We start from the raw sequence: 18,744 nt of genomic DNA, 5'->3' as shown, positions 1-18,744 counted from the left end.
TGTAGAAGCAAGCTTCATGATGATGAATCAAGATTGATTCAAGTAGTTTTGATGATGACCAAGATGATGACAAAAAGACCAAAGAATGATTTCAAGATTCAGTCAACAAGTTCAAGATCAAGATAAAATTCAAGTTTCATGAGAAGAAATCAAGAAGACTCAAGAATCAAGAGAAGTTTAATTTCAAAATTCAAGAGAAGATTAATTCAAGATTCAAGAGAATAAATCAAGAAGACTTCACAAGGAAAGTATTGAAAATATTTTTCAAAAAAAACAAACATAGCACAGTTTTGTTTTTCAAAAGAGTTTTTCTCAAAATTTTCTAAGTTACCAGAGTTTTTACTCTCTGGTAATCGATTACCAGTTTCCTGTAATCGATTACCAGTAGCAAAGTTTGATTTCAAAAGCTTTTAACTGAATTTGAAACATTCCAATTGATTTCAAAATGGTGTAATCGATTACAAGATATTGGTAATCGATTACCAGTGTATCTGAATGTTGAAATTCAAAATCAACTGTGAAGAGTCATATCCTTTCATAAAAAGCTTTGTGTAATCGATTACATGGTCGATTACCAGTGACAAGTTTTGAATAAAAATCAAAAGATGTAACTCTTCCAATGGTTTTCAGGTTTTCTCGAGGTCATAACTCTTCCAATGGTTTTCTTGACCAGACATGAAGGGTCTATAAAAGCAAGATCTTGACTTGCATTTAACAGAACAATTACTTACAACTTTTTTATATACTCTTTTACAACCTTTGAATCTCTTTGAACATCTTCTTGAACTTCTTTTTCTTCTTCCTTTGCCAAAAGCTTTCTGAGTTTTCTGGTTTCCAAACTTTGTTCTTTCACATAAAACAAAAGTGTGTTATTCATCTTTTTCATTCTCCTCTCCCTTTGCCAAAAAGAATTCGCCAAGGACTAACCGCTTGAATTCTTTTTGTGTCTCTCATCTCCCTTTTCCAAAAGAACAAAGGACTAACCTCCTGAATTCTTTTGTGTCTCTCTTCTCCCTTTTCAAAGAATTCAAAATGACACAGTCTGAGAATTCTTTTGATTCTTCCCTTTCCCTTAAACAAAAGATTTCAAAGGACTAACCACCTGAGATATCGTTTGTTTCCTCTTCACAAAGTTTCAAAGGACTAACCGCCTGAGAACTTTGTCTTAACCCATTGGAGGGTACATCCTTTGTGGTACGAGTAGAGGGTACATCTACTTGGGTTGTTGTAACTGAGAACAAGAGAGGGTACATCTCTTGTGGATCAATTCAAGTGGAGGGTACATCCACTTGGTGTGGAAGCAAAGCTTCATGATGAATCAACAATGATTCAAAGGTGTTTTGATGATAACAATGATGACAACAAAAGATGATGACAAAAAGCTCAAGAGAATCAAAGAACATTCATCTCAAGAAAATCTAGAACAAGTCAAAGAGTTCAAGAATCAAGAAGAATTCAAGACTCAAGAAGAAAGCCTACAAACAAGAATCAAGATTCAAGATCTCAAGAATCCAGATCAAGATTCAAGACTCAAGATTCAAGAATGAAGAAAAGACTCAATCAAGATAAGTATTAAAAAGTTTTTCAAAACTTTGAATAGCACATGAGTTTTTGACAAAACCTTTACCAAAGAGTTTTTACTCTCTGGTAATCGATTACCATATTGTTGTAATCGATTACCAGTAGCAAAATGAGTTTGAAAATGTTTTCAAACTGAATTTACAACGTTCCAAATATTTTCAAAAGGCTGTAATCGATTACAATGTTTTGGTAATCGATTACCAGTGCCCTTGAACGTTGAAATTCAAATTTAAATGTGAAGAGTCACATTGTTTCATTCAAAAGCTTTGTGTAATCGATTACACATATTTGGTAATCGATTACCAGTGTTTGTTTCTGAAAAATCTAAAGATGTAACTCTTCAAAAAGGTTTTGACTCTTTCAAATGGGTTTTAAGTTTTTCTAAAAGATATAACTCTTCTGAATGGCTTTCTTGACTAGACATGAAGAGTCTATAAAAGCAAGGCTTTGTTTTGCATTTAAAAAAAATTATTCCAAGTCTTTCTAACAATCTCTTACAATCCTTTACAAGCCTTGAATCTCTTTGAACTTTTTCTTCTTCTTTGTACCAAAAGTTTTCTGAAGTTTTCTGGTTTTTCCAAACCTTGAAAACTTGTGCTATTCATCCTTTACAACCTTCAAGAATGACTAAGGTTGAAGAAGATGTATCTTACATCCGGTCAAGCTTTGATCTTCCACCACCGCCACCACCATCATCTTAGACTTATATTTTAATATTAGTACTTTGATTTTCAGCCTTGTATTTTGGCTATATTATTATACTATTTGAACAATTTACTATTTCCCTATTTGCATGGTATGCTTGAACAATTATTAAGTATGTTATTTGACTATGTGGAGTTTATAATTTATCTATGCATGGTTGTTTGCTTCATGGTTTCATGGTTCTTGCTTCTTGCTTCATGATTTGGTTGATATTTTTTATGAACATTGTATGGATGTTTAAATTAAATTTATTTGATATGCACTTTGGCTTTTTTGTTGATGCCAAAGGGGGAGAGAAATGGGAATAAATCAAGAATTCACATGAGTAATCAACTTATTTTTAAGATAAGCATAAATTCAAAAACAAAGGGGGAGCATTTATAAGAGTGATCGACTAGGAAAAAGTGCGTGTGTGTTTCTTGATTTCAGAAGTTCTCATCATCAAAAAGGGGGAGATTGTGGAAGCAAAGCTTCATGATGAATCAACAATGATTCAAAGGTGTTTTGATGATAACAATGATGACAACAAAAGATGATGACAAAATGCTCAAGAGAATCAAAGAACATCCATCTCAAGAAAATCTAGAACAAGTCAAAGAGTTCAAGAATCAAGAAGAATTCAAGACTCAAGAAGAAAGCCTACAAACAAGAATCAAGATCAAGATTCAAGACTCAAGATTCAAGAATGAAGAAAAGACTCAATCAAGATAAGTATTAAAAAGTTTTTCAAAACTTTGAATAGCACATGAGTTTTTGACAAAACCTTTTTCCAAAGATTTTTTACTCTCTGGTAATCGATTACCATATTGTTGTAATCGATTACCAGTAGCAAAATGAGTTTGAAAATGTTTTCAAACTGAATTTACAACGTTCCAAATATTTTCAAAAGGCTGTAATCGATTACAATGTTTTGGTAATCGATTACCAGTGCCCTTGAACGTTGAAATTCAAATTTAAATGTGAAGAGTCATATTGTTTCATTCAAAAGCTTTGTGTAATCGATTACACATATTTGGTAATCGATTACCAGTGTTTGTTTCTGAAATATCTAAAGATGTAACTCTTCAAAAATGTTTTGACTCTTTCAAATGGGTTTTAAGTTTTTCTAAAAGATATAACTCTTCTGAATGGCTTTCTTGACCAGACATGAAGAGTCTATAAAAGCATGGCTTTGTTTTGCATTTAAAAAAAAATTATTCCAAGTCTTTCTAACAATCTCTTACAATCCTTTACAAGCTTTGAATCTCTTTGAACTTCTTCTTCTTTGTACCAAAAGTTTTCTGAAGTTTTCTGGTTTTTCCAAACCTTGAAAACTTGTGCTATTCATCCTTTCCATTCTCTTCTCCCTTTGCCAAAAAGAATTCACCAAGGACTAATCGCCTGAATTCTTTTTGTGTCTCTCTTCTCTCTTTTCCAAAAGAAGGAAGGACTAACCGCCTGAATTCTTTTGTGTCTCCCTTCTCCCTTGTCAAAGAATTCAAAACGACACAGTCTGAGAATTCTTTTGATTCTTCTCATTCCCTAATACAAAAGCGTTCAAAGGTTTAACCGCCTGAGAATTCTTTTGTATCCCCATTCACAAAGTATCAAAGGTGTAACAGCCTGAGATCATTGTCTTAACACATTGGAGGGTACATCCTTTGTGGCACAAGTAGAGGGTACATCTACTTGGGTTTGACTGAGAACAAGAGAGGGTACATCTCTTGTGGATCAGTTCTAGTGGAGGGTACATCCACTAGGTTCAAAGAGAACAAGGGAGGGTACATCCCTTGTGGATCTTTGCTTGTAAAAGGTTTTTACAAGGTTGAAAGAAATCCCAAGGACCGCAGGTTGCTTGGGGACTAGAGGTAGGCACGGGTTTGTGCTGAACCAGTATAAAAATCCTTGTGTGTTTGTTTCCTTCTTCCCTACTCTTTTACTTTCGACTGTGCATTTAATTTCCGCTTTTACTTTCCGCTACTAGATGTGTATGTCGTACCTTATGAATATAATTGGGAATGTTATGAGATGGTTGATGTGATGTTATGAGATGTTAAAGTGTGGACATGATATTCGACTGTGAATAAGTGGATGTGTTAACACTTGATGTTACATTAATTATATCGTGAGCTATGAATTATACAATAATCCGACCAATGTTTATGCACATTGTTAAAGAGAAAGTGTAGGTTCCTAGTTAGGAACCAGTGTTAAATTGTAGCGCAATTGTGTTAAACATGTTTGAAACATGAGTGTGAGGTTGTGGTATTGTATAATTCATGAGCAGTGTTTATAAATGAAATATGTGATGAATTATGGAATAATATGTTGCCTTGAGATTATAATATTGTTATTGAGATTGAGCAAAAGTGTAAAGTAGAACATGTGTTGAATTGTGAGATACGTGAAAACATGTGATGGTGGATTGTGACATTATGATATGTGAAATTGTGAATGAGTTTTGGTTGTGAATAAGTGTGTGATTAACTCTTGATGTGACATTACTTGTGTTGTAAGCTGTGAATTGTACAATAACCCGACTAGTGTTATCTTGAGAAAAGTGTAAATGTGCAGTGTTAAAGAGAAAGCGTAGGTTTCCTATTTAGGAACCAGTGTTAAATTGTAGCGCAATATGTTGTACGTGTTTAACACACGAGTGTGAGGTCATGAGTATTGTATAATTCACGAGCAGTGTCTGTGTGCTAAAATGATTTTGGGGGTTGGACTTGAATCAGGAGGGAGAGACCCTGACGTACTCTTCGGAGTGTAGGCCTTAGGAGTCACCGGGTTTGAGTGCTCCTTTAAGCCTATGCTGATCCCATATGGTTGGAGCATTCTCGCAAAACATCGTGAACCTGACTGGTCTCCCTATGATCTTACTTAGTGAGAGTGACCTGACAAACCCATTGTTTAGTGTGTCTTGTTATGTACTCCTAAGCGCCCCAGGGTGGTTTTTCACTGACATGGAACCAAATTGCATATAGGCTTGAGTCTTAGCATAACTGTCTCATGCGCTTGCTAATTGTTTATTATGAAATTGATGTGTTATTATGTCTTGATCAGAGCATGTGATTCTTGTGTAATGTGATTGATGATTGAAAAGTAAACTTTGAATGACAAAGTGGTGGAATTACGTGTAACTAAGTTTTATTTGGTTTATATGATATGTATATCTAGTTGTCTTGTTTCTCTATTAGTTAGGAATGTGATAACTCACTCCCCGTGTGTTGTTTGTGTTTGGATCCTGTGATGATCTTGAACTTTGTGTTCGGGAGCAGATGACTAGGTGAATTGCTTTAAGGAACCATGTGCTGAAGGACTTCGGGACACAACGCTCTGATAGGATGTGGCATTGGGGTATAGGGTTTTATAGACGGCCTTGTTTGAGCCGTAGTGAATTTATTATTTATTTAGAAAAGTTTTATGATGATGTTAGAAAGGTGAATGTGAGCCCGCTACCCTCTTGAAAGGCTTGTATTTAAATATGTTTTAAAAACTTGAATTAAGTTTAATTTTTTTTAATTATTTCTTTTATTATTAGTACATATATATGTGGGGTAGAGGGTGTCACAGAATCTAGTAACATTAAGAAGGATAGATTTTTAATTAGTAAAGGTTCATTAATAATTAATTCAACCCCCCTTCTTAATTATTCTGAGGCTACTTGATCCAACAAAGGAAGCACTGAGTGCGGCTATTACGTCATGCACTGGATGTCCACCATCATCTTAGGAAGTTTCAGGAACATCTGGGAAGCGGTAATTGTTTATTTCAAACAAAGTTGATTTTCTTATAATTGGTATTACATTATTAATTTATCTTTTATATGATCATGCAATATTTTAACAATGCTAGATCATTGGAGCCAGAGAGATTAAAGGCGCTTCGCATCCAATGAGCACAATATTATTTCCGACTTAGAGATCAAACTTAGGATGTTAGGAAAATTAAGATGTTAGGGAATTCATTTTAGCTTACTTAATTAGTTTACACTACTTGGTTTACATTTTTGCAATTTGCTATGTCATTTAAACATTGAATGTTATTTATTGATAGTTCTTAATAAATCATTTATTCATATTTATCAATTCATAGTTTATTGTAGCTTTCTACTAAAAATTGCTTGAAAGCAGAATGCAAATGATGTTTGTTGTGAATTGTGGTCTGAAATTGCTTTTTACAGGTTAAATTTTGGGTTTTTTTTGTAAAAACAAAAAATGTATATAAAAAACAACCTTAAAATAACATTGGTTGTTTACAAAAACCGATATTAATATACACAAACAATATCGGTTTTTGAAAAAAACCGATGTTAGCATACAACTTAACATCGGTTCTTCCAAAATCCGATGTTAATCTTCAAAATGTTAATATCAGTTCTCATAAAAAACCGATGTTAACTTATATGTTAACATCGGTTTTTATACAAAACCGATGTTAAAGTTTCTAACTTAACATCGGTTTTTGTACAAGAACCGATGTTAACGTATAAGTTAACATCTGTTTTTATAAAAAACCGATGTTAATACAAAATCGATGTCAGCGTTCAACATTTATACACTTATTTTGGTGTAGTTCTTAATATATAACATCGGTTATTTAGATAATCGATGTTGGTAGTTTTATGTTAACATCGGTTTTTGAAAACCGGTGTTAATTATAATACTTTCAACATCGGTACTTTCACCATCGGTTAAAAAATGATGTAGAAAGTCGTAAATAACCGATGTAGAAAGCATATTTTCTAATAGTGGTATGTGAAACATTTACCTCTAGACTATTATTATATGAATCCGATAGAAACATTCTTACTATTTTTGAACTATCTCTAGTCTCCACTAGGAAGTTTTGGATCTCTTCTTCAAGGTTTGTAATTAGTTTGCAGTGCAGTCTTCTACCATCTGAAAACTTGTTTGGTTATAAAGAATTCATATTTGATAGTTGAGCCTCACATATATGTATATACTCCTATTATGGTTGCTAATTTGAATTTCAATTGCTTGGACAGGAAAGATGGACAAGACAAACAAGAAATTGTCCCCTCGCAATTCTCAACAAGGAAAAAATAATAATTTCTAACAAAAGTGAGAATGATCACAAGTATTCAACATAATTCTTGTTTTGTTTAAGGGTGAAGATTTAACATTCAACATGAGTCTAGAGGTGGGGAACATGAGTCTAGTGGTTACATTGAAACAGTATATCAACTTCTTTCGGATAAAGTTCATGGATGGATGAAAGATATTTTTTTGTGAGTTTGTGTTGTTAAGGCATAATGTTTTGTTATCTTTTGAATATCAATTCTCATTGTAGTTTAACTAGCAAGTTTTTTTTTTCTTTTCTTTTAGCCAATTCTTATTTTTTTTCTTGTTAAAAATCATAGTAATGTTATATGATGCTATTTATGGCTTAAGGACCGTACAAATAGTTGTTAGGGATAATTGCAATAATTTCAATTTTTATTATTTTTATAATGTGATTATTATTGAGATTATTAAAATCATAGTGTTTTTTATTTCTATTTTTTTCATCTTGATACTATTAGCTTTTTCTTTCTTTTTCCTTGTTTTTATTTTATTTTTATAACTTACATATTCTTCCAATTTAAATATCATTTTCCACAAGGTAATTAAAAAAAACATATGAATAGGTAAGTTGCACTAAGCATAGCTAGAAGATTTATTATTATTATTATTATTATTATTATTATTATTATTATTATTATTATTATACAGTTTTTACCTATAATTGAAGATGATAGGTACAAGTTAAAGACTTTTACCTACATACACTACAAATAATAGGTACCATTTATAGTGACAATGAAATATTATTGTAGGAAAAATTATATTCACAGGTAAAACCTATCCTGATAGACCATTAGCCATTACTATACGTCCCCTCAAAATTGACGAAAGAAACATTTGTAGGAAAAAGTCTATCATATATTTACCTACGAATTTTTCATTTAGAGTGATAGTTTTTGTCTATAGGTATAAGTCATTTTTTGTAGTGAATATGAAAATAATCATATGAATTGGTTTCGTATTGAATGATGAATTGAGACAGCATAGGGCTGAAAAATATTTCTCTAAGAATATGAATCATCAATAGTAAGAACGAGAGAGAGAAATGGAAAGGGAGGGAAAAAAGTAAATATGGGAAGTCGGGTAAAAATTAATTGTGAAGAGATAAAAAGAAAAAAGAAAGTGGGAATTTAAAAGACTAGAGGTCTAAAACCATGGTTAGGCGTGGTACAAGGCTGACCAAACGTAAAAGGCTGACGCTGACCAAACAAAGTTTATGAATACATTTTTAGTCATTGACAACATTTTTATACGTGTTCATGTCACTAAAACCTGCAATTATAGTGTCAAGAAATGGTATTGATGTTGAAGCACATTGTTTCGTAAAATTAGTTAACAGTCTCAATTAACAATATTTTTAATGAATTCATCTTATTATGTTTGTCATAGTCACTTGCCAAGTTGTTTCTTTTCTTTTAGGGAGTGCTCTTATAATATTAATAATTTTGCCAACAAATTTAGTAATAAGCACTTATTAATTATTAGGGTCCATGAATTCTAGAGTCGAGATTAAGTGATGGAATTCTTTCTTTTAAATTTGTAACAATCATGCACTGAGAATAGGTAAATTTTTGTTAGTTTTTTATTGGTCGAATAAATATTTTCTTCAATTTATTATCTAGACTCAATTTGATTTTATAATTTTTTTAATTTTAATTTAGTTATCTAATTTTTAAAACTGATTTAATTTTGTCTCCTATTTTTTTTTTCAATTTATTCTTTTATTTTTTAAAATTGATTTTTTTTAAAATATGTATTTTATGATCGTTTAAAATTAATTAGTAATAATATTAATTTTAAAAATTTGGACTGAAAAATCAAATTGAATTGATTTTAAAAATTAAAAGTTCAAATTGAACCAAAAAAATTTAAAGGATCAAATTAAATTTAAAAAAAATTAAAAAATTAATTTAACCTTTTATATTCCATTATCTTTTTCTGATATACTCTCAGGGTTCCGGCGCACAAGCCTATAAAGAATGTTGAGCCATGTAGAATAGATGGTTATACAACAGGGCTTCGTAGGAATAATCAAATAACGTCATTTGCTCTTTTGGAAAGCACAAAACTTGGCATCCATTCATAGCGATGTCTCCGGGTAGATTTATTTACTTTGCAAAAAAAAATAAAAAAAATCTTATGATATAAAATAAAAGTACTTGAGACTTATATTTAATACCTGACTAATTCCTATTCTAAGCAAATCTATTCCACTTTAAGAGTTATATTTGATATCCAACTAATTTTTACTCTCACCGAATTGGCTCACTTTAAGAATAAGGTGATACTTTTAATTTCTAAACTGGCTCCATGTTCTAGACAGAAGTTAAACTCCAAATTTTAGTTAAAGAATATCACTTGTGCCAACCACCGGAGCTAAACACTTTTTCTAAAGTTACCAGAGAGAGATCAATGTTTCAGATAAAACAAAGGATCGTAAATGGGAAGAATTTTTGAATATACAATCAGACTATTGAATTGTGTTCGTGCTTTGGTGTTGGGATTTGACTCAGTGCCTAAACGTAAACAACCATTTTAAAATTTGAGTCCAGCTGCATGGTACTTCAAGGACACCCAATTCATTAATCAATAAATATAATATTTTTACTTTAGTGAGTGCTATATTAAAGTGAATAGCACTGTTCAGCGAAAAAAAACAAATTGCTTTTGAACTCTTCAGAAGGAATATGCTATTTATTGCCCATAAATGTCCAAGTCACTTGTCCATCATTCTCACCAGAGTTCCTTGATCGTTCATTTTACTTTCGATCCTCTGTTAAATACGTCAACATTCCTCAATCTCTTTCACCTTGATCCCTTTCGCTCTCATTGAGTCATTGTCCAACTCTCCATAATTAATTCTCTTCGATCTCTCGCTGTCACCATGATCGACGGTGTAGCAATATACAATATTGTGGCGGCTCTTGTGCCGCTATATGTGCCCATGATATTAGCCTATGCCTCAGTCTTGTGGTGGAAGATCTTCACACCGGAACAGTGTTCCGGCATAAACCGCTTAGTGGCACTGTACTCGGTTCCCTTTCTTAATTTCAATTTCCTAGCCTTTAACAATCCTTATGCTATGAACCTCAGGTTCATAGCTGCAGACACTCTTCAAAAAGTCATCATTTTGGGCGCTCTTTTTCTATGGAGTGCTTTCACAAAGTGTGGTAACCTCGATTGGACCATCACGCTTTTTTCTCTTTCCACTCTACCAAACACACTCATCGTGGGCGTCCCTCTTCTGACGGCCATGTATGGAGACTCATCAGGTAGCCTGATGAGTCAAATCTTTGTCATGCAGGGCGTCGTGTGGTTCACTCTAATGTTGTTCTTGTACGAATACAGAGGCGCCAAGAGCCTAATTTCGAACCAATTCCCCGAGAATGGAGGCTCCATCGCCTCGTTTACTGTGGATTCTGATGTTAACTCTCTCAACGGTAACGAGCCGCTGCAGGCCGACGTGGAAATGAAGGAAAATGGAGAACTTCATGTGGTGGTGAGGAGCCATTCATTCAACAATGACTCTCCTTGTAACTGTTCAACGTCAAACCATTGTAGCGAGGCAGAGATCTGTTCCATGCAACGATCTTTGAGTTTTAATACAACACGTGATCTCAAAAGAGAGGGTTCTAAAGAGGAGATGTCGAAGATCGACCAGGAAAAAATGTCCAGGAAGGACGCTTGTAATCACCTTTCTAATGGAGGTTTGCTTTCTTCTTACTATTTTCTTAATTAAATTAGATATTTAGTGTTGCAGCATGTTAAGTCTCTGTAAAGTGGGGTGGTGAAGTCATTAATATTCAATAAGAAAATCAAGGAAAAGTCACTTTTTGGAAGTGTAATACACGGATGATGTCAAGTGTCACGACAAGTGTGATTTCTCAAACACTTTACCAAAATTATCTATCAAATTTTTCTATGATTGATATTTTCATCAGAATTTTTTTTAATTATCTTTAATGAAATATTTGTTTTATATTTATTTTTCATTCATAGGACATCATATCTTCCTTATTTAAATCAACATGTAATCGTTTTATAAGAAAAAAATGGTATTATTATTATTGTAAGTCACAAATATATAGTAAAAGTAATGGTTAATTTATATTAACAAATAATTAAGTGTATTCCTGAATTCAATGGAAGTTCATTAGAACTAAACATAACTCATGATTTGGAGAACTAGCTAGAATGAAAGTGACTTTTTCCTTTCCGTCATGCTAAATCTTAATTTAATGTAATAATTGGACATTTGGACCACCTGCTTCATATTTAATTTAGTGAATATCTATTCGTACCAAGCAGGCAAAAAGCTTTTTAAATCGTCAAAATTAAATCAGTTTTAGTTTGTGATCAAATTATCTCATTTTGCATGCAGTGAAACATGAATCGATTGACATGAGTCCTAATCTTAAAGCAATGGGAGACAAAGAGGTTGGGATTGTGAATGTGGTCCAATATCCTTTAAGTGAGGGCCTAAAAGAGGAGAAAATTGAAGAAGGAGATGCATACAAAAAGCAGCAGCAAATGCCACGTGGTAGTGTCATGACAAGGCTTGTTCTAACCATGGTTTGGAGGAATCTCATTAGAAATCCTAATACCTACGCATGTGTTTTAGGACTCGCATGGTCTCTCATATCATTTAGGTATTTAATTTTCGAGATCTAAAAATCTATATTATTATTATTATTATTATTATTATTATTATTGAAGTTCTATTCCCATTCATCAATCTATGGTTGTGTTCATGCGTAGGTGGAACATCAAAATGCCATCAATTGCGAAAGGTTCCATTTTAATACTGTCAAAAACCGGGACCGGAATGGCCATGTTCAGTTTGGGTACTAGCCTTCAACATTTTTTTTCTTTCCTTCCTGACGATGTCATTTTCAACTAAGGTTCATAATATGGAACTTTGTCAAAAAAATATTAATAATAATATGAAACATTTTCCTGCCATAAAATGTCGCAATATTAAATTATATATTAGCCCAACATACGGCTGCGGCCGTGCATGTTCATTTCTTTATGTTTTTTTTTTTTTTTCTCTTTTTGTTCTAAGATTAGCGTCACCATGGAACAACACACGTGCTGTACGGACACCAAAATATTTAAAATTTGAGAGAAAAAAAAAGGGTTAGTGTTGTTTAAGCAATTTTTAATTAATGGTGAAAAAAATGAAGAAAATAAGAAAACGTGAGAATGCTTTTGTACGTCGTGTATTGATTTCACTACTTTTTAACTTTTTTTGTTTTATTTTTGGTACGCAACATATATCAAAGAGATAGACATACCTATTTAATTTTTTAAATAATATTTTAGTAAATCCTTGAATGTATTTTAAAAATTTTTAATTAATTTTTTTAAAATACCCCGACCCTAGCCTTCAAAAAACGAAGTGAGTGTGCATTAGTAAATCTCTTAGTATATATAGTTTGGGTCTTACTAATTAGAGTCCTAAAGAATTGAAAATAATTTTTTATCAGAATTCAGAATAATTAATAGAATTCAGATTGAGAGTGCATAGGAAATCACCGTGAATGTGCATTAATAACATTTTAATAAAAAAAAACATTTTTATGATTTTTCATATTATATGTCTATATATTTATGTCGTGCTGTGTTTGTGTCACTCTCTCTACTTAATGGTAATTACTTTTTTTTTTCTTTTAATATGTACCTATTGGTGCTTAATTACTTAAATAGGTCTATTCATGGCATTACAACCCAAGACCATTGCTTGTGGAAAAACTTGGACAACAATTTCTATGGTGGCTCGGTTCGTGGTTGGACCAGCCGTGATCGCTGTAACCTCCATAGTCATCGGCATCCGAGGAGTTCTTTTGCGTGTTGCAATTGTTCAAGTAAACTCACTTCCGAATTCCTCTACTTAATCAGACAATAAATAATACTCACCCTCTCTAGCAGGTTTTGAAATACGTGAGCCTTGTTCTTGTCCAAAAATAACAAAATATATTTTTTACCTAAATATGTTAGTATACTCTTAGAATATACATGCTAATGGTATATGCTTCCTTAACAAATTAAACCTAGTGAAAGAATGAGGTTGATAATACTCTGTAGGAGAGGCTTAAAAGAGCTCTAAAATCAATTTTTGAGGGGAGACAAAAACATTTACAACTCACTTTATTTTTTTTTATCCATGACAATCAAAGATAATAATTAAGATATTTATAATAATTTACAACTCAACTCACTCCACCTCATTCCAAGTATATATATTCACCTTAATTACTTTTCTTAGATGCACCTGATTACTTTAGGAATAAAGAATAATAAAGTGTCTAACTCCCTATATTTAGTTAGCCGAGGATCATACACCTTAAATAAGTGATTAGAGATAACAAGTATGGTTATCATTGAGGTCAAACAACTCTCAAGTTAAGGATGTTTAATGGATTGGATATTTTTTTGACAAATAATAGGACTCGGTATGATTTTTGAAGGGTTGAGGGAGATGTTTATTATTTACCCATCAATACTAATGTCATAAATATTCAAAGCCGAATAACTATTTATTTAACCATGTTTGATTTTGCAGGCTGCTCTTCCTCAAGCTGTCCTCTCCTTTGTATTTGCTAAAGAATACAATCTCCACGCAGATATAATAAGCACAGCGTAAGTTCGTCTGTTTTTTGAAAAAATATATTTTGTTTGCCTTGTGAATATAAACCTCTTAACATAAATTCTAAATGAGATTTCTCAAAATTTGCAGAGTCATATTTGGAACGGTGATTTCGCTGCCCATAACAATAATTTACTTCGTGCTTCTTGGACTCTAATTAACTCATCGTTGAAGGCAAAAGTAGACGAAAATAAAAGTTTGTATATTTATGGTAAAAATTTGTCAAAACTTATTTGTTTACACTAATCAATTTTACTTAGCATCGCTAGTTGTAGCATAATCTTGCAGTTGGAGTGAGAATTTGGAAAAAAAAAACATGTATTGGAAAATGACAACAATTAAAAATAATTTGACAGAATTTAAATTGGCATAAAAATATTACTACAAGTAATTGTCTAACGGTTAGAATTTTCTGGATTATATTTGTTATCCGTGCGGTCCTATAAAATATCAATACATTAACTAGTATAAGAAAAATACAATAGCTATCTATAAAGGGAATTTCTAATGTATAAGGTGCTTCAATAGCTGCATATTCCAAGGAAGATCACTAATCTAAAAATTTATTCTTTTTAAAACAAAAAAAATGGACTTATAGGTTGTAAATAAAGCTCAATTGCAACTGCAGGTTCTATTTGTAAGGAACAATATAAGAATTTTAACATCAATTGCAAAGGGAAATTATTATTGGTTAATCTATAGAATATATATATATATATATATATATATATATATATATATATATATATATATATATATTAAAAGTCTTATTATTGGCTTTTTTTAATAAAAAATTATAAGACTACATTATTTCAAATAGATATTTTGGTATGCAAAAAAAATTCATATTATTTAGGAATCAAGATTAACAGTAGTATATAAGCACTTCTTTCCTTACCAAGACACTTTTTAAAGATAAAAACCATCAAGATTCATATAAACCAAAGCAAACAATAAGTTGAATCTAGTGAAACTAAAAAATACAATTGACTTAAGGTCACTACTAGAAAATATAGATTCAATGTTGCCCACAAAGAAAATTGATGTTAAAAAATGAGTGATAGTATTTTTGTAAATAAAACGTCATCCATAACATCGGTTATAATATAACTAATGTTATGAGTGGTAGTCTAAAATCAGTTATTTTAAAATCAATGTTGTTAGTACTAAGTTAGCATTGGTCTTTAAGTCGATGTAGTTGGTCATCCCTTAACAATGGTTCTTTTAAAAACCAATGTTGTCACTTTTATATTAATTCCAAATCTCACTCTCTCATGCCTCATTCGAAAAATTTTGTTCATTGTCTCGCACCTCATGTTACCCAAATTTTGGCCCTATGGGCTGAGTCACCACATCGTGGCTCATGTCAATGTGGGATGAGTCTTCACACCGCCATTTGTGTTGTCATGGGCCATTCGTGTGGGAATTTTAACAAACCATATAAAATATCAAATGAACACCAAACACATTACATTAGATTATTGAGAGAAGGATTTAAGAAATACCTGATTTCATAAAGTTTGATCGAACCAGCACAGTGAAATCTTGGCAATGGTCATGAACAATTAGTTTAATGACATTCCTCAACCAAATCACCTTATTTAATTCCTTTTGGGACTGTCGTTTTCTCTTCATATGGGGAGAAGAGAAATTGTTTCTTATTTGGTGTGTTGGAGACCATAACCATGCCTTAGATTTTAAACCTATTAGGGTTTTTAATATCCCCTAATGGGCCTAATCTGTTTTTGCTTATTAAACCCATATCAATTTTCTATTGGCAGTCTAATGAGCTTACTAAATTAGATTACTTATATTGAGCCCACTAGATGTAAATAAAAAATATAATATGTATCCCATATTAATTAATTAAGAATTGTGAAATTCCTAACAATCTCCCTCTTAGACTTCATATTAACCTTAGATATTTATACCACAAAATTCTTTAGGCATGTAACCATATGTTATTTACTATTAGAATCATCTTTAAACAATCTAGTCCATCTCATATGGCAACAAGGAACCACTGCGGTTTTCATCATAACCTAACATGACTAAGCCACAATGATTACCACTGTGACCCATACTTAATGACATAGATCAAATATGGATAAGCAACATGAAAATTATATGTTATGTGATCTTAATCATTTTTATTTCAAACTAGTCCAAACTTTATTCTTTATAGAGGTTAATCCTAATGCAACATAAATATTGCACACAAAACAAGCTCAAAATATAATGATAAACATCAACTTTATTTCTGTAGAAAATCTAGACAATACAAATATTTGGAAAACATATGATATAGAACATAAATGAGACTCCCACTAAACTAAGGTACTATAAGGAATCACACCCATATGAGTAATGTGCTCGTGAAAAACTTAGGAACCAAACCTTTAGTAAGTGGGTCAGCTAGCATAGAAGCAATTCCTACATACTCTATGGAAATTTGCCTATTCAAAAATCTTTCCTTATCAACCAGAAAATTGATGTCAATGAATTTTGACTTGGTTGTACTCCTATTATCGTTGGAGTATTGGATTGTTAAGTTTTTATCACAATAAATCCTCAATGGCCTTTCAATGCCATCGACCTCGCTCAAACTAGTTACAAAGTTTTGTAGCCATATCCCATGGGCGGATGCCTCAAAAAAGGAAACAAACTCCACAACCATAGTTGAAGAAGTTACGAGGGTCTATTTAGTATACTTCCAAGATGTGGAAGCAATGTCTTCCAAGGTTATTTTGATGATACCAAAGAATCAAGAGTTAAGCAAAGTTTCAAGCAAAAAATCAAGAATCAAGTTTCAAGTTTCAAGATTCAAGATTCAAGAAAAATCAAGATCAAGATTCAAGACTCAAGATTCAAGAATCAAGAGAAGACTCAATCAAGATAAGTACTAAAAAAAGTTTTTCAAAACATTGAGTAGCACATGAAGTTTTCACAAAATCTTTTACCAAAGAGTTTTACTCTCTGGTAATCGATTACTAGAAGGTAGTAATCGATTACCAGTAGCCAGCATTGTTTTTCAAACTGATTTACAAAGCTGTAATCGATTACCATAAACATGTAATCGATTACCAGTGTTTTAAAATGTTAAGATTTTCAAAATTCAAAATGAAGAGTCTCATCTGTTAATGTGTAATCGATTACACCTTAATGGTAATCGATTACTAGTGACTGTTTTCGAAAAATTCATTTCCAAAAGTCACAATTCTTCAAGTGACTTGTTTCTTAAGATTCTTTCAAAAGTCATAACTTTTTTAAGTAATTAGTTTTAAAGGAATTGCCAAGAGTTACAAGTTTTGACTTGAGTCATCAAGAAATTATAAATATGTGACCTTGGCATGAAACAAATGAATGATTGATCTCAATAATCTCTTTCAATCAATCTTTCAATATTTTCTTTCATCTCTTTCAACAGATTTTTTCTGATTCATCTTCTCTTCATCTTTCTAAAAGTTTTTGTTCAAAACTTTCTCTTCCAAGAAAAGTTCTTTGTTCAAAAACTTGTATTATTCATCTTTTTCATTCTCTTCTCCCTTTGCCAAAAAGAATTCAACAAGGACTAATCGCCTGAATTCTTTTTGTGTCTCTCTTCTCCCTTTCCCAAAAGAACAAAGGACTAACCGCCTGAATTCTTTTGTGTCTCCCTTCTCCCTTTTCAAAGAATTCAAAAGGACACAGTTTGAGAATTCTTTTGATTCTTCCCTTTCCCTTAAACAAATGATTTCAAAGGATTAACTGCCTGAGATATCTTTTGTTTCTCCTTTACAAAGATTCAAAGGACTGACCGCCTGAGAACTTTGTATTAACACATTGGAGGGTACATCCTTTGTGGTACAAGTAGAGGGTACATCTACTTGGGTTGTTGTAACTGAGAACAAGAGAGGGTACATCTCTTGTGGATCAGTTCAAGTGGAGGGTACATCCACTTGGTTGTTCAAAGAGAACAAGGGATGGTACATCCCTTGTGGATCTTTGCTTGTAAAGGTTTTTACAAGGTTGAAAGAAATCTCAAGGACCGCAGGTTGCTTGGGGACTGGATGTATTCACGGGTTGTTGCCGAACCAGTATAAAATTCTTGTGTTTGTCTTCTTCTTTCCTACACTTTTAATTTCTGCTGTGCAGTTTTAATTATCACTTTTACTTTTGGTTAAGTTTCAATTACTGTTCTTTACTTTCTTAACTTTGTAGTAAAAGCCTAATTAAATCTAGTAACATTAAGAAGGATAAATTTTTTAAATAGTCAAGGTACATTAATAATTAATTCAACCCCCCCCCCTTCTTAATTATTCCGAGGCCACTTGATCCAACGCAAGAGACAGTTCCTCCAACCAACATATATATGTATCCACATATGGAGTGCTTAATGTAATTGCATCCAGGAAAATCCAAGTCTGAGTACCTAATGATATCTAAATTATCATACTTTTGATAATTGAGCATGTACCCTTTTGTTCTCTTCAAGTAACACATCATGCGTTTTGTTGCCTTCCAGTGTTGTTGATGCAATCCTACCTCCCAAGGGCATTGGATAGAAGACTCCAAGAAGATTGGGTCAGAGATGCAAGAGAAGGCCCTAGGGTTCTCACGAGCCTTGGGGTAGATTTTGGGCCCATGGACTAAGTATGAGCCCACTTATCTTTGTATATATTAGATTAAGGTTTCATTAATTTTGGGCCTTGTATTTATGGCTCCATAATGTAGGTAGGGTACCCTAGAAATTTAGGGATTTTC

General features: G+C 32.3%; 1 protein-coding gene across 1 annotated transcript; it reads left to right on the top strand.

Annotated features, from left to right (window-relative positions):
* The first annotated feature begins 10,069 nt into the window (after positions 1 to 10,069).
* Positions 10,070 to 14,281, top strand: LOC114386955 (auxin efflux carrier component 2-like). Its single transcript, XM_028347033.1, has 6 exons — positions 10,070 to 11,059; positions 11,734 to 12,001; positions 12,111 to 12,196; positions 13,062 to 13,219; positions 13,918 to 13,994; positions 14,092 to 14,281. Exons 1-6 carry the CDS (start codon positions 10,237 to 10,239, stop codon positions 14,156 to 14,158), a joined length of 1,479 nt encoding a protein of 492 aa, XP_028202834.1. The 5' UTR covers positions 10,070 to 10,236; the 3' UTR covers positions 14,159 to 14,281.
* The last annotated feature ends 4,463 nt before the right edge of the window (positions 14,282 to 18,744 follow it).

This window comes from Glycine soja, chromosome 15 (genome assembly GCF_004193775.1).
Source record: "Glycine soja cultivar W05 chromosome 15, ASM419377v2, whole genome shotgun sequence".
Taxonomy (NCBI): Eukaryota; Viridiplantae; Streptophyta; class Magnoliopsida; order Fabales; family Fabaceae; genus Glycine; species Glycine soja.
The sequence above is the reverse complement of the archived record's forward strand: the minus strand, read 5'-3'. Positions and strand labels throughout refer to the sequence as shown.

What these genes read in the sequence shown, in the direction of transcription:
- LOC114386955 (XM_028347033.1), top strand. Translation starts at nt 10,237, where the DNA reads ATGATCGACGGTGTAGCAATATACAATATTGTGGCGGCTCTTGTGCCG. An exon ending in TGCGTGTTGCAATTGTTCAA is followed by an intron (nt 13,220 to 13,917) that starts GTAAACTCACTT and finishes TTGATTTTGCAG; the next exon opens with GCTGCTCTTCCTCAAGCTGT. An exon ending in GCAGATATAATAAGCACAGC is followed by an intron (nt 13,995 to 14,091) that starts GTAAGTTCGTCT and finishes CAAAATTTGCAG; the next exon opens with AGTCATATTTGGAACGGTGA.